This window comes from Lissotriton vulgaris, chromosome 5 (assembly GCF_964263255.1).
Source record: "Lissotriton vulgaris chromosome 5, aLisVul1.2, whole genome shotgun sequence".
NCBI lineage: Eukaryota > Metazoa > Chordata > Amphibia > Caudata > Salamandridae > Lissotriton > Lissotriton vulgaris.
The window spans coordinates 25,028,832-25,045,234 of record NC_141693.1 but is presented as its reverse complement, the minus strand read 5'-3'; the positions used below and the strand labels follow the sequence as shown (position 1 = coordinate 25,045,234).

The following is a 16,403-nucleotide window of genomic DNA, read 5'->3' as shown; positions in this document are numbered from 1 at the left end:
ACATTAGAGAGTTCCTCAAACATTTCAGACATAATACGTTGAAAAACAGCGGCGGCAGACGCCAACCCAAAGGGAAGACGACGAAATTGAAAAACTCCATCAGGAGTTACAAAAGCAGTGAGATGTCGAGAGAGTGGATGTAACTCAATCTGGCGGTAAGCTGCCTTTAAATCAAGTTTAGAAAACCACGTGGATGAGCCTACTTTAGCTATCAAATCCTCAATGCGAGGGAGGGGAAAACCATCGACCCAGATAGCTTCATTGAGACTGCGTAAGTCCACACACATCCTGAGATCGCCAGACCTTTTTCTGGCAAGAACAATGGGAGGAAGCCATAATGTGGATTCTACCTTTTCAATGATTTCTTGCTCGCATAATGACTTAAGGTGTTTGGACAAATCTTCTCTAATACTAAGGGGAACGTTCCTAAGCTTGTGTTTGATTGGGGAAACACCATCCTTGACCTTGATAAAGTGTTGAAAATTGGTAATCTTGCCCAAACGATCTTCAAAAATCTTTTTATATTTGTGCTCCCAGAATTCACTATTAAAGATGTTGCAAACAGGGGTAGAAGATGCAGGGGAGGAGAGATTGCATCCTTCAATGAATACAGGGTTGGGTAAACCAGGTTTAATGGTGACACCAAATTCTGCCTGATGTATGAGTCCTAGAACATTGATACCACGTTTGGCAACATAGACCTTCCCCTTGATGGATTTGCTAAAGATGGAGATTTCGGCCAAGAAATAACCTAGAAGGTTGATTCTGCTTCCTTCAAAGGCCACAGAAAGGACATCAGGAGGAAGTAGACATTTATTTTGCCAAAGGTGAGAATATTTCTCATAGGAAACAATAGTGATGCGAGCACCGGTGTCCACCAGTAGTAGGATATGGTGATTGTCAATAGTGGCATCAACTTCGGGATCAGGGACAAGAAAAGTACGGCTAGTAGTGTCATTGTCTTTCACTACAACAACATATTCCTGATTGGTCACATCACATTCAGAATGTTCAGTTGAAAGCTCAAGAGGATTTGAGTCTTGAAAGGAATCATTTTCACACATGACACTACGAACATTACCCCTTCTACCTCTCATGCATACCCTTGAAAAATGACCATTTTTCCCACATTGAGTGCATTGTTGATTGGCAGCAGGACAATTTTTAAAATTGGAGGCATGGTAAGAAGAGCCACATCTATAACAGAAAGTACTTTGGCTGAATTGTCTATTAGGCATGAAAGGTCTTCTAAAACTGGTGTTCCCCGTTCTTTTGAAATAGCCACGAGAGTCACGAGAAATGGAAATGGGAGATTTGGTGGGAAAAGGTACGTTAGTGGAAACAGCACCAGAGATGGAAGTATTAGAAAGAGAAACCTCTAATTGTTTGGAATCTTCTAAGGATGTTTCAATACTTTTGGCTATATCAATAGCCTTGTCAAGAGAAGGGTCTTTGCAGGATAAAAGTTTCCCTTGGATTTGTTTGCAAGAGCACCGAGCAACAAGCTGGTCTCTAATAAGTTGAGAGGTGAAATTGTCAAATTCACATTTAGACGCAAGTATTTTTAAGGCAGTAACAAAGGTATCAATGCTTTCTTCGGGTTTTTGAGCTCTGGTAAAAAATTTATAACGGTGTACAACCATATTCTTGGTTTTAACAAAATACTTGTCTAATTTAGCTATAGCTATTTCAAATTCGTCGGGAGTTTCGCCAGTAGGTGGAACATAAACCGGTAAATGATCAAAGACGTTTTGCCCTTCTACACCAAGATGATAATACATTAGACTTTTTTTTCTTTCTGCACGGTATCTAAGACCATCAATTGCCCCTAGGTAGGCCATAAAGGATCTCAACCAAAGTTTCCATTCAAGAGGAGGGTCTCCAGGAGTCTGAAGAAAAGGAGCAGGAGGAGACACATTTTGCATTGTGAGATCTTCAATTTTCCTTTAAATACAAGAAAAAAAAAATTGTAAATATGGCAGATTGGATGTGTTGGTCTTTTGTTAGGAGTAAAATGCGTGCAGATTAGCGTGTTAAAAGAAAGAGAAAAAAAAATATGTGCAACAGTTGTGCACGTCAACGTGTAGAAAAACTGCGTGCAGTGGCTGTGCACGTCAGCGTGTAGAAAAGAATGTGTGCAACAGCTGTGCACATCAGCGTGAAGATACTGAATACTCCGGCGTGTTAATGAGGAAAATTAGGATGAGCTATGGCTGTGCGCATCAGCGCGAGATTTGCTTCCTTGTCGAATTGTTAAATAGTGTGCTTGAACCATGCACGTCAGCGTGTAAAGTGTTTAAAGCTGTGCGCATCAGCGTAGAAAACTATTTAAAGCTGTGCGCGTCAACGTGCGTGGACTGAAAGTAAATGAATCCGATGAAGTATTTAAAACTGTGCGCATCAGTGTAGAGAGAAATTCAGAGTTGTGCGCATCGGCATGCGTCGGCTGTATGAGTAATCTGTGTAGGTTGAAGTCGACAGCTGGCAAAATCAGGATAAAGTAGACAGGAAAGAGATGGACGCGAAGGCTTTATGACGTAGATGACGTGGTGACAGGCATAAACAGAACGCGTCTTGCTGGTTGCTGAGGAAACATGTGCTGGTGCTGGGCGTCTAGTTGGTTGCTGAGGAAACGCGTGCTGGCGCTGGGCGTCTTGCTGGTTGTTAAGGCGACAAGAAACGTGATGACGATGAGTGGAGGGATTCCACTACGTCATCATTCTGTAGCGGAGCTCGAAGGTGGCGGAGCAAACAGTGGAGAAATATGCAGCGTCGATGGGAGCAGCGAAGACACAGAGAGCACTCGGTAGGACTTGGCTTTTGACGGTGAAGACACAGGGAGCGCAGGTAGAACGTAGCGCTAGTAGAAGGAAGAGTAGATAGCGCGAGGCAGAGTAACAGTTAACAAAGCGCTAGAGGGTGTGCTGTGAAAGCTTGCTTGATTGATGCGCAGAACGAGGCAAATGGTAGAAAAAGAGTCTGTTGGCTGCGACGGCTCTCTAAAGTGAAACGTTTGAAAAAAAAAAAGGTACTCACAAGAAAGTAGATCGTAGGTATGGAAAATGTTCAAAAGTCCAAACCGTTTTGCTAGAAGTTAGTTAGTGAGTAGATCCGACAGCTGAGGAACAGCTGACCATCCTCAGTCGCCAATGTAAAGATGAAGCGGAGGCAGGAACTGCTGTTTGGAGATTTATTCATGAGAAGAGAGCCGTCCAGCATGAAGGAGAGACAGGGCAGCTACAACTGCCAAACAGAGAACATTGGAGGAGAATGCACTGTGGTGACATCATGAGGTTCCAACAAGTGTTGCGTAATACAGATCACCACAGGAAGCAACATGTTTTTTGCTGCATTTTAAATGTATAATCGTAAGTGGCTACTATAGCGATACCGTCTCAGCTAAAGTAGCCTGGAATTTGATTTTACTGCGGCCATTATCCATATTACTTTCTCCATCTGTTTACTGCAGTGAGGTTTGACCTTCCACCCGGCTGTCTCTGTCTCTACTTTCCTATTGTAGGCTTTCGCTAATTGTCCGTCAACCCCTCTTTCCCTCTCTTCGCTCAGTTCTGCCTGTTTAATTGTATCCTTCAGAGAAAAACTCTAATCGGCTCTTAAGCGCCTGTTTCTTTTTTTTGGCTTTGATTTCTTTTTTTTCTGCTGACTGGTCTTGCGTTTAATCATCTCATTGGGATGACAGACTTTGACATTTCATTTTCAGGTGCTCTGTGGAGACGCGGTTCTCGCGCATGAGCCCGCGTGCGCCCATCGCTGACCATTGAGTCACTCTTCGAAAGGGTTAATGCTCCCAGGAGATGTCCAGGGATCCTCATTGCCGCCCCCTGCCCATCTCTAGCACAGAAAGGTTACAGATTGATCAAGCTTGAAGGCTGACTGTTCCTCTGAGTGCCCGAGGAATCGCTACACGGGACGTGTGGAGAATGTAATGATCCGCTTGGACCCCGCTCGAGGTGGTCTCGCTCATAGCGCGTGAACTTTATCGCTTCCCTGCATGCCATTTCTGTTGGTTAATGAATACTAGTTGCTCTTGCAGTTTTATTTTTTGTGATTGAGGAGTGTTTTACTTCCATCGTCGTTGTGTCTGGTGCCTGGGTGTAACTGGATACAGAGATGAGCTCCTGCTTCTCTCGTTCAAGTGATTCCTCAAGGAAGCAGATCACAAAGATTCAAGGCAAACCACTCCATCTCCAGTATTCATGGGGGTCCCCCACGGATCCACCCTTTCTCCCATCCTCTTCAACCTCTTCTTGGAACCTCTGGCTAACGCACTAAACTCCACAAACATTTTCTCCTACATGTATGCCGACAAGACACAACTCTACCTGATTATCTTATCCCCAGAAAGTATCATCTCGCTCAATACTATCATAACATCTACTCAAAATTGGTTAGCCAAGAACCATCTCCTGCTCAACTCGCCAAAATGGAGTTCCTCCTCATCTCCCCTCAGAAACCCATCCCCAAGCTAGATCTCTGGCTGACTCACCTCACGGCTTTCAACTGCACTCCGATTATCGTAGACCCAGCCTAATCGCTCAGAATCACCATGGACAAGCACCTGAATATGAACAATCACGTCAGCAATGTCTGTAAAGGGACAAACCACTTGATAAGGACTGTTAGAAATATCAAACCTTTCCTGTCACAAAATGACGTCAAGCAGGTAGTACAAGCGCTTGTCCTGCTGAGGTTAGACTATGGCAGTGCTACTCTCTGCGGCCGCAGTGCTACTCTCTGCGGCCTTCCCAAATACACCTTGATGCCACTAAGGGCCTCACTGAACTCCGCGGCAAGACTATTTACTGGCGCCAAACAAAACAAGCACATTTCACCAGTCCTTAAATCTCTCAACTGGCTACCCTATGAAGCTGAAGATTGCAGTTCTTGCACACAAAGTCCTTCACTTCAAAACTCCCAGGTATCTGGCACAAATACTTGAACTATCTTGTGGGACAAGAGCATCAAGAAGCGCCTCTACTTTCCTCTTGAAACCTTGCAACCTTAGCAAAAAGAGAACTTGTCTCTGAGCACTCTCAGGTGCTGCCCCTAAGATTTGGAACTCTCTACCAGCGGAAGTACGCAAACTCACCTCGACGACAGCATTCAAACTGGAAACCAAAAGATTCCTAATGAGCAAATTCTTACCCTAGTGGGTTTGACTCACGGGATCGGGTGACTTTTGTTATTATTACGATGGTACCTTCATTTGACACGGATCTTATACTATGCATATTACTGCCCCCCTCATGGCCCGCTTACTTCTGTTTATTATATGATCCCCGTTTTTAATATGCATATTATTGCCCACCTCATGGCCCGCTTACTTCTGTGTATTGTATGATCCCCGTCTTTTACAAATTTGTTGTTGTCATTACTCTCTTGGCCTCTCTTGTAAAGCGCTCTGATATCCTTCGGGATCTAGTTCGCGCTATATAAATCTTTATGAATAAGGATGTCCTGGTGCCCAAACTCACTTTTTATTCCCAAAAATGATCACTTGAGAATTTCCAGCGGTTGTTTGGGCACATGGTGAGTTGGCGACCAAGGTTCCATTGGGCATGGTGACTGGGCGCCACTGTCACATCTGCTGTGTTTCATCTCACTATGTGTCTTGACTTCCTTGACCAACCACATAGTTCTGCAGCTCTACCCCTGGAGAGTAAACTCCTGTGTTGCTTTACAGTAAAATGAATTTATCATAATACACCTATAGTACATTACAGCTATGTATGTGTGTTGAATGGGGACAGAACCTGTGCTCCATCGTCACTCTATTGATGAGTTCAGCTCTGTAGGGCATAGGTGACATAAATTGTGGAAGAGGCAAACGGTTCTAGTGTGCCTTCAGGGGGGATACACGATTTCAAACGATGGCTGTCAGCTCATGTGCTGTGTAAAAGGTAAAAGGTATGCATTGGCATAGCCAATAGGTCTAGCATTTGGGACCTTACAAGTGTTTAGCCATGCAACAGCTGGTGTTGTTGCACCAAGGATATTCTGCTGCATAACTAAATACTTATAGCGTCCAAAAAGCGAGACCTATTGGCTATGCCAATGCTTGTTTTCACTTACTTTGCTGCTGTCTGCCTTTGCCCAATTCCTGGCGAACACTACTAAAGCCACTTTTTTTACAATCATGGCATAAGAACATGCAACAATGCAGTGAGCTGTATTTTTAGTACCATGATTCCCTTTGATTCCCTTTGACCTGGAAAGAATCGGAAGATCTTTTAAAGCAGTGCTGGACCTACTTAAAACACAGACCAGGGCATAGAGATGACCACAGATTGATAACTCTTAGTTCCTGCACAACGGTCATTAGGCATTGTAAAGTCTGCCCTTAAAATGTTTTATGTATTTAATCCAATCTGAAGTGGATTTAAACAATTTTTACTTCTTTCATATAAAATTTAAACCAGTTTATCCATCACAGATTTTAAATTGCCAAATTATCCTAAACTTAACCAAAGCCACCTCTACACCTTGAGGTTTATCCTTTGGCACTATGTGCCAGTCACACTAGAGTGTATTGCAAGGATCCACCGTTCTCTTCTGTCCTTTCTATAACATGTTCTTAAATGTTTTATATTGTCATGGTTTTAAGTAATCCTTACAATAAACTTTGTATAGTAGTAAACAAAATTACAAGTTCCAGAAATCAAAAAGAAACAAGCATTTGCAATGCAATAGGTCTCGCATTAGAAAAGTTTGAGTTATTGGTATTGTAAATGACATTTTTTTTATTTATGTGTTGGTTTTGAAAATAGCGAAATTAATAGCTTTGTCATTTACAATGCCAATAGTTATAACTTTCGCAAATGTGACACCTATTGCATTTGTAATGCAATATGTGTTGTATTTACGTGACTTAGATGTATTGATATTACAAATAACAATGGCTTAATTTTTTAAAATAATTAATACTTAAAAGTTATTGTAATTTATAATGGGAATAGCTTAAACTTTAGTAAATAACTTTTGTGAATATTATGTTCAGTGTACTTTATTGTGACGAAAATCCAAGAACAGAAATGAAATATTAACATATTTTTGTGTCATTTGTAATAAGGCTTGAAACATTGATAGAACATATTTCAAACAGTTGTTGTTGAATCGTTGCACAGATTGATGCTGTGGTGCCCCTGAGCGCTGCTGTGGTGCCCCTGAGTGATGCTGTGGTGCCCCTGAGTGATGCTGTGGTGCCCCTGAGTGATGCTGTGGTGGTGCGCTAGATAGAGTGAGGGCGATAGGTAGATAGAGTGAGGGTGATAGGTAGAGTGAGGGCGATAGATGGATAGAATAATTATGTGCCGTGTAATTATGTGGCACTGAGTGGTATTTGGAGTGTATGTTGCATTGAGTGCAGTGTAATTATGTGGCATGTAATTATGTGGCGTGTAATTATGTGGCACGGAGGGGTATTTGGAGTGAATGTTGCGTTGAGCGCAGTGTAATTATGTAGCATATAATTATGTGGCACTGAGGGGTAATATGAGGAGTGTATGTTGTATTCAGTAGAGTGTAATTATGTGGTGTGTAATTATGTGGCACAGAGTGGTATTTGGAGTGTATGTTGCATCGTATTTATATAGCATATATAGAGTGTGTGTAGCATTCAGTAGAGTGTAATTATGTGGTGTGTAATTTTGTGGCACCGAGTAGTATTTGGGGTGTATGCTGCATTGAGTAGAGTGTAATTATGTTGTGTGTAATTATGTGGCACTGAGTGGCATTTGGAGTGTATGTTGCATTGAGTGCAGTGTAATTATGTGGCGTGTAACTATGTGGCACTGAGTGGTATTTGGAGTGTATGTTGCATTGAGTGCAGTGTAATTATGTGGCACTGAGTGTTATTTGGAGTGTATGTTGCATTGAGTGCAGTGTAATTATGTGGCACTGAGTGTTATTTGGAGTGTATGTTGCATTGAGGGTGCAGAGTGTTTGAGGGTGCAGAGTGTGTGAGGGTGCAGAGTGTGTGGCCTAAAGTAGTGTGCGTGGCCTAAAGTAGTGTGTGTGGCCTAAAGTAGTGTGTGTGTGCAGTGTGCGTGGCCTAAAGTAGTGTGTGCGCACAGTGTGTGTGGCCTAAAGTAGTGTGTGGGCGCAGTGTGTGGGCGCAGTGTGTGTGGCCTAAAGTAGTGTGTGGGCGCAGTGTCTGTGGCCTAAAGTAATATGTGGGCGCAGTGTGTGTGGCCTAAAGTAATGTGTGGGCGCAGTGTACTAAAGTAGTGTGTCACCTCATTTGTCAGCAGCGAGCGCAGATGCTCTTCGAGGGTGGTGGCGGAGACCTAAAATAAAATAGGGAAAGCGTCTCCATGGACATCAATGTTTTACTTACAGATTGTATTCCCAGCCTAACATTTTTTTTAAACGTCGTTATGTCACTCCCATACATGAGTGCAAAAAGAGAGCCCCAGCGCCTTGACAGCTGTAGGTGGAATGGGCGCTACACAAACATCTGATAACATAGCAGCCAGATCGTAGCCTGAGGTTGAGCTACAAACAGCAGAAAAGAGAGGATGATGGAGAGATGAAAGAGAGCTAGAGACTGCCCGAACAGAGAGTCTGCGGGGGAGGGGCTTGGAGGAGGGAGGGAGATCAAGAAAGGGGGAAAGAAGAGTAAAGAATCATTGAGAAAGCAAGGGGGGTGAGGCACGGAGAAGGACTTAGAGGAGGACAGAGATTTAGGAATGACAGGACAATAGACTGGAGAGGCGGGGGAGCATCCCCACTCCCCAGAGAGTTGGCAGGACAAAGTCATGCGATAACGGGTTGGGCGTGAAACGGAGAGCTAGAGAGAACGGCGAGATAAAGAGAGGAAGAGAAACTGGGACCGATAGAGTGCGAGATACGGGGCTTTTGCAGAGGAATAGCAACGCGTGACTTGAGCAGAGAGTGACAGACAGACGCGGACAGAGCAATCCAGGGAGGGACAATGCAGAGAGATAACAATGGACTAAGCGGATTTTCAATGAGGCCGGGGAGCGTGAGGGCAAAAACAGACATCAAGAGTGGCGAAAAGGAATGAGAGAAATGGGTCTTGGCAGTGAGAACACAATGCAAGAGAGACAGCAAGAGGGAGAGAGAGGAGGACAGCTGGAGTGATGGGGAGAAAAGAGCGGCAAAGAAGGGAAACAGTGAGAGAGAGGCGGTAAAAGAGAGTATGGATTCAGGGAAGGTTTGGGTACCACTGAGCAAGTCTTAAATCTGACTTTATTAACGGGCAAATACGTGAATGCTAAAACTGGGAGAGTGCATATGGCTTACGTAGACTTAACATGAGCCTTCGACTGCGTAAGCCACTCGAAAATGTGGGGCATTTTAATAGAAATGGGTATTGATCTCTCACTAGTTAATTTCCTACGAGAAATGTACTCCAATGCCACGGCCAGAGTGAGATTTGGAGTGGGAGGAGAGCTGACAGCGCCGTTTAGGGTTGAGCGGGGTGTCAGGCAGGGTTGTGTCCTGCCCCCCTACCTTTTTACCCTTTATACAAAGGGCTTAGAAGAAGCCATGTTGGAGGGGTGCCAGGACCTACCTCTGCTCCAAAACCGTCCGATACCCGCTCTCTTCTACGCGGACAACGCAGTGATTATTGCCCGTACGCCCCTGGAACGCTCACTCAACAGATATAACACCTTCGTGTCTAATCTTGACATAAAAATTAACATCAAAAAAACTTTTATAATGAATGTAGGGCCAAGGCATAAAAAAAGTAGAGACATCTTTATCAATAATTCCAGGGTGGAGAATACAAATACATACCCTTATCTAGGAATTTAAATAGATGACAAATGCTCATGGAGAAAAGCTATAGAGGCCACAAAGTTGTTGTTTTTAAGGTCAACCATGGCGTTAGTCATTTTCACTCAGAGGCTAGGAAAAAGACCTCCGGTTGAGATGATCCATATATATCTGTACTGTATGAGATTTTTAAGCTATTTTTTTATTTTTGTACAAATATATTGTATTTGATTACATTTTGTACTAAGTACGGTTTTAGATTACTTTTATGGTTTCATGCAAAAACTGAATAAAGTGTATTTGATTGATTGAAACACTGAAATGTAACCTACTTCTATAAGTAACCAAAAGTGTAGGGGCACTCTAATTCCCATATTAAAACTACCTGCCAGTGTTATTATCTAAACAGTAAAGAGGTGCTGAGTGGTCACTCCTCGACAATATAAAGTACAAACCACAGTGATGAAGAACTTTTGCCTAGCCTTTATTGCCACCGTGCTCTCTCAGATGTCTGCAAGTCAATGTGGTCAATTTTACTAAACGTTTAATGCAATACATTAACCATCTGAGCATTAAACACTTTCTGTAAAGGCGAGTTCTACAAGAAGTATTTACCATGTGCGAATAAATAAGAAACGTGACATCAGTACTAGTAGCATTGCAATGAGGTCAAGAGAACCAGAAGCAGATGAGAAGCAGGGTTGGCAACGGTGAACAGCGAAAGAGCCCGAGCTGCAGAGGCCTCCAAAAATCCAACAACCCTAACTGATGACCACAGGATCCACGAACCCAGCACAATCTAAACAGAACAATAGTCCCTATATACAGAAAATCACAACAACACATCAAGACCAACAATAAGAAAAACTGAGGACCGATAAAAGCAAAACCCAGCACATAACAAGCATTCCAAGTAGTTTATAGTGCAGAATACAAAAAGAGAAAATACACAATAATCGGGCATGTAATCATCCCCAGAAAACAAATTTAAAAGAGCCTTAGTCAACAGCAACCAGGCCCGGGTTAAATACACAGCAGCAAAACCGTCAAGGAGGTTCAATAATAACACGTCTGCTTCACTGCTTGCATAACACATAAATGTTACAAAACGAACTTCTCCGTGCACTGAAAACAATTCCCAAGGACTCATCTACAGTTTGGAGGGGTCTTAAAATCCTTTCTGAAAGAAAATCTAAATGCGGAGTAGGTGCACCCGAAAGAATTTCCTCTTCAGCATGGATAGCCGGTAAATACAGCCGATCGTTGTACCCCGAATTTAAGACTGTCCTCCAGAACTTGGGGTAGTTCCCGCCAAACTCTAAATGAAGCCCATCGAGACGAGTAGTGCTCAAGCAACCGTTAGCATTAGCGATAAATGTAACTAACGCAACACAGGCATCATTAGACTGACTGTGAAATCATGGTAATAACCTGTTTACCGGTAGACTCGGTGAAACCAGTCTAATCAGTAGCTTTACCCTGAACATTATTGTTCTAACTCATTTTCTTCTATCAAGACTTTCAGTGTAGTTAATTTTTTTTTTTTTTTTTTTTTTTTTTTTTATAAAGTTTTATATAGCGCGAACTTGATCCCGAAAGATATCAGAGCGCTTTACAATTAGAGGTAAAGGTAACAAAGCAGAACATTAGTCTAACATGGGCGATGACTGATTTGTTCATAATGCGATTTCTAGACAGACACAACCTTCAGGGAATACATTCTTTAGGGTGTTATTGACAACATTGCAGTATGTCAGGCATATATTGCATTTATATAGGGCTTACTACCCCTGATGAGGTGTCAAAGCGCTTTTTCAGCGAGTAGTACACTACTCCGGAACCCATAAAGGATTAGTGTTGAATTAGTATGGTGAAATATGAAAGTAATTTGAGTGGTGGATAGGTTAGTCAGTTATTTGGATTGGGGCGTTAAGATGATCCACAGTTTTACCATTTTCTGGACAGTCATTAAGATGATGAAATCTGAATTTCACAGGTCACCATGAATTATAGAAACTATTTCACAGTTCCCTGTGAAACACAGACGTCATAATTTCACTGTAACAATTTGTTTTTTATACCACTGCATTTTGGGCACCAAAACATGCTGCCTTTTAGACACATCTAAGTTTCGTAGCATACTTATTGCAGATGCTCAGGTGGGTAAAATTCCATAGAAAGTGGCAATCGCCCTGAAAATTTACAACTTGTAAAAATAATATGCAGATGTATTAATGTTAGCGCTATACAGGGACGCAGGTTAAAGTACCTAAAGCATAATTTAGAGTTTGGCGGACAGAGCACTATGATGCAAATGCATCAGAGAACCGCACCCACCAAGACGTCATCCGCCTGCCTCTTTAAGAGCCATTGTAGTTTAGTATTTAGTCGAAAAAAGACTCTGTTGACTCTGTCATTTGAATATTAATTCCAAAGGCCCAACCGAGTATAAGAGGAAGGGCACTACACCATCCAATAGATTTTGGGTGCATCACGTAATGTCTTTTTTTGGGCTGTCAATCACTGGCGGACTGGCGGTCATCTCTAAATTTGGTAGGTGGAGTATCTTTTGGAAGGCGGAGATAATGTTCTACTGCTTCCCAACAGACCCTACTCCATTCTCCAACCTTTAAATCTTGCCCTTAATTGCTTAAAAAGCTACACGGAATAAGATAATTTGCTTTATTGCAATTTAACAGACATATTCTTTGTTTTGTCAATTAGAAAAAGGTTCTGTTAAAAAGAATAATGAAGTTCAGTGTTATTAAGAAAACAGCAAAGTGAAAATATATGTGTAAGTATTTTAGTTCAGTAAAAGTGATAGTAATAAGGATAAAGCTGTGTGGTTCTAAAGAGAATAATTAAACCTTTCAGTGCCTCGGAATAATACATTGCTTAAAAAGATTCATGAAACAAGCAAATTTTTTTCATCTGCATTTCGACTTTGTATTACTAAACTTAGGAACACAGCGCATTTTGGGATTGACAAGTGCGAACGCACGTCCCAGAACTGAACGCAACACGTGGACTCCATATTCTTATCACATACTAACCTGGGGAACCTGAAAATGCAGTAAACACCTTGCCCACATAACCGCGGCACCCCGGCGGAGGGCGCGGGCAGCACTTCCGCACTCACTACCGTCGGCTCAGCACTTTCAACCAGCGCTCAATGCCGAGCAGACATTTTCAGCCTCACGAAAAAAAATACACTTGTAAACAAGTACCTGGAAATCGCATGAGTTCCTGGCAAGCCACCGGCCCGACTGGCGCGAAATCCGGAAGTCCGGCAGCGTCATGCTTGCTGTGGGGCGGGACTTCCGCCATAAGCTCGTGCACGAAGTGACTCGCCGAGATGGAAGTGATGACGCCGGGCTCCCATGCCGGAGGGGGAGCCCGGCGGTGGCAGCAGAAAAGTGGTGACTGAGGCTGTGGATACAAGTGCGGGGCTCCCATCAGTGAGGGAAGCCCCGTGTGTGCCACGTCAATGGAGGCGGAGGAGATGACACCCGGTGAGTGAGACTTGGTGCCTTGGGGGCTTGTGCACAGGCTCGGGCGGCTGGTGCGTGTGTGCGCGGCCATGGCGGCTGGTGCGTGTGTGGGCAGCTGGTGCGTGTGTGCGTGGCTGGGGGCGGCTGGTGCGTGTGTGAGCTGGTGCGTGTGTGCGCGGCTGGTGCCTGTGTGAGCTGGTGCGTGTGCGCGCGGCTGGGGGCGGCTGGTGCCGGCTGGTGCGTCTGTGCGCGGCTAGTGCATGTGGTGGTGGCTGGTGCGCATGCACGGACCAGAATCTGCGCGTTCACGGACCTGAATCGCCGCTCGTGACCCTGTCTGTGTCCGTTGACAAGCAACTTGGCAGCAATAGGTCTCGAACGAGACCTAAAAATGGAGTGAAGCAGCACATCACCCACGGACCTGGGAAACATGGCAGGTACATGAATCCCCACAGACGACACTCACCCTGTGTTACACTGACCCCCACACACAGCCCTCACCCCGTGTTACACTGATCTCCACACACAGCCCTCACCCCGGGTTACACTGATCCTCACACACAGCCCTCCCCCCCGTGTTACACTGATCCTCACACACAGCCCTCACCCCGTGTTACACTGATCCCCACACACAGCCCTCACCCCGGGTTACACTGATCCTCACACACAGCCCTCCCCCCGTGTTACACTGATCCTCACACACAGCCCTCACCCTGTGTTACACTGATCCCCACACACAGCCCTCGCCCTGTGTTACACTGATCCCCACACACAGCCCTCACCCCGTGTTACACTGATCCCCACACACAGCCCCACCCAGTGTTACACTGATCCCCGCACACAGACCTCACCCTGTGTTACACTGATCCCCGCACACAGCCCTCACCCTGTGTTACACTGATCCCCACACACAGCTCTCACCCTGTGTTACACTGATCCCCACACACAGCCCTCACCCCGTGTTACACTGATCCCCACACACAGCCCTCACCCGGTGTTACACTGATCCCCACACACAGCCCTCACCCCGTGTTACACTGATCCCACACACAGCCCTCACCCAGTGTTACACTGATCCCCACACACAGCCCTCACCCTGTGTTACACTGATCCCCACACTCAGCCCTCACCCTGTGTTACACTGATCCCCACACTCAGCCCTCACCCTGTGTTACACTGATCCCCACACACAACCCTCACCCTGTGTTACACTGATCCTCACACACAACCCTCACCCTGTGTTACACTGATCCCCACACACAGCCCTCACCCCGTGTTACACTGATCCCCACACACAGCCCTCACCCCGTGTTACACTGATCCCCACACACAGCCCTCACCCCGTGTTACACTGATCCCCACACACAGCCCTCACCCCGTGTTACACTGATCCCCACACACAGCCCTCACCCAGTGTTACACTGATCCCCACACACAGCCCCTCACCCTGTGTTACCCTGATCCCCACACACAGCCCTCGCCCTGTGTTACACTGATCCCCACAAACAGCCCTCGCCCTGTGTTACATTGATCCCCTCACACAGCCCTCACCCCGTGTTACACTGATCCACACACACAGCCCTCACCCTGTGTTACACTGATCCCCACACACAGCCCTCACCCCGTGTTACATTGATCCCCACACACAGCCCTCACCCTGTGTTACACTGATCCCCACACAGCCCTCACCCTGTGTTAGAAGGATCCCCACACACAGCCCTCACCCTGTGTTACACTGATCCCACACACAGCCCTCCCCCGTGTTACATTGATCCTCACACACAGCCCTCACCCCGTGTTACACTGATCCCCACACACAGCCCTCACCCCGTGTTACTCTGATCCCCACACACAGCCCTCACCCCGTGTTACACTGATCCCCACACACAGCCCTCACCCGGTGTTACACTGATCCCGACACAGAGATCTCACCAGGGCTTTAAGTGGGCCGGGTCTCACCAGTGCTGAGCACCAGCAGTTTTTTAAAGGGGGCCTCGAAACTGGTCTCTATCGGACCCTGTTCAGACGGTCCGTTTTTTTCTGGACTGCAATGTTGTTGCTCCTGAGTTTCAAAAAGAGAAGAGAAATCCAGTCAGAAAATGACTCCCATTCCCCTACCTGGCACACCTGACATGACGTCATGCCGTAACTTCTCCTCTAATGAGAAGAGCAGTGTGAGCAGCGCACACCCATGTGCCTGATCTTTTGCACCTAACAACCATTGACAAAGCCAATAGCACTGACTTGTTGTAGGTATGTTACTTGTTGTATCATATATCTGCATGCGATGACAGAAACAGCAAAATACCAGTCGGGCGGCACACTAGCTAAGCACAGGTTTATAGCTTAGGTGTTTTTATACCACGCCCTTAATTACACTGGCCACGCCCCTTTGAGAGACCCCCAGTTGTTTCGTCCCTCTTAAAGCCCTGGTCCTCACTCTGTTACCCACACCGAAGTAGAGTTCACCTGCCTATTCACACCCCACCTCGATGTGCCCCCTCTCAGGTCACTCACCTGCCCGGGCCGGCTCCAGACAGAGCCCCCCCAGGAGCAGGAGGAGAGGGGCTCTCCAGGTCATGATGAGGGTGGGGGGCTTTGGGGGGAGCCGCAGTGAGGTCACCAAGTGGGCAAAAATCCCAGCCTTCAGTGATGACCCGCTCCGATGTGAACTTCACCAGATCTGAGCTCAGCCCGTCCCAGGGCTCTGAGGGAGAGGGGAACCCACCAATCAGAAGGCAGAACAGCAGCGCATCATCACTCACCAGGTAGAGCCTCACTGCGAAGAGCTATAGATGGAGCAAGTGAAAGTGAAAGTGAAAGTAAAGAGACAAGTTTCGTTTTCTTCCTTCTTTTGAGTTCCTTTTTATAGTGCTTAGAAGCTTCCTTCCCTGTCCTGGCTGCGGACCACAGTGAAGAGTCTGCTGCACAGTGCTATAACGCCCCCCCACCCCCCCCACACACACACTTTGCCCATGTGTTCTTCTCCCTCCAGTTTGACTCTGTCTCTGTATTTATTTCGCTCCATTTGTTTCTCTTGCTGTGGGGGGGCTGTCTGTGCTCAGACTCTAAAGTGCCTAGAAGTCCTCGCTGTTATTATTGGCTGCGGAGAGGATGTGTTGATACGGCCGGAGTTGCCGACTTTAGAAC

General features: G+C 45.5%; 1 protein-coding gene across 3 annotated transcripts in view; it reads right to left on the bottom strand.

The window, feature by feature from the left end:
- LOC147710034 (H-2 class I histocompatibility antigen, Q7 alpha chain-like) overlaps positions 1–15,957 on the bottom strand; it is a 343,677-nt gene extending 327,720 nt beyond the window's left edge. Inside the window, exon 1 of one of the 3 annotated variants that reach the window (XR_015295837.1) lies at positions 15,771–15,955. Coding sequence is in view for 2 of the 3 variants with exons in the window: in XM_086920699.1 (XP_086776825.1) it covers positions 15,771–15,834 (64 nt within the window). In the remaining variant the exon portion in view is untranslated. Of the gene's footprint in view, positions 1–15,770 lie in introns of all 3 variants that reach the window. The other 2 variants (XM_086920699.1, XM_086920698.1) reach the window with 2 other exon arrangements.
- Between the last annotated feature and the right edge of the window lie 446 nt (positions 15,958–16,403).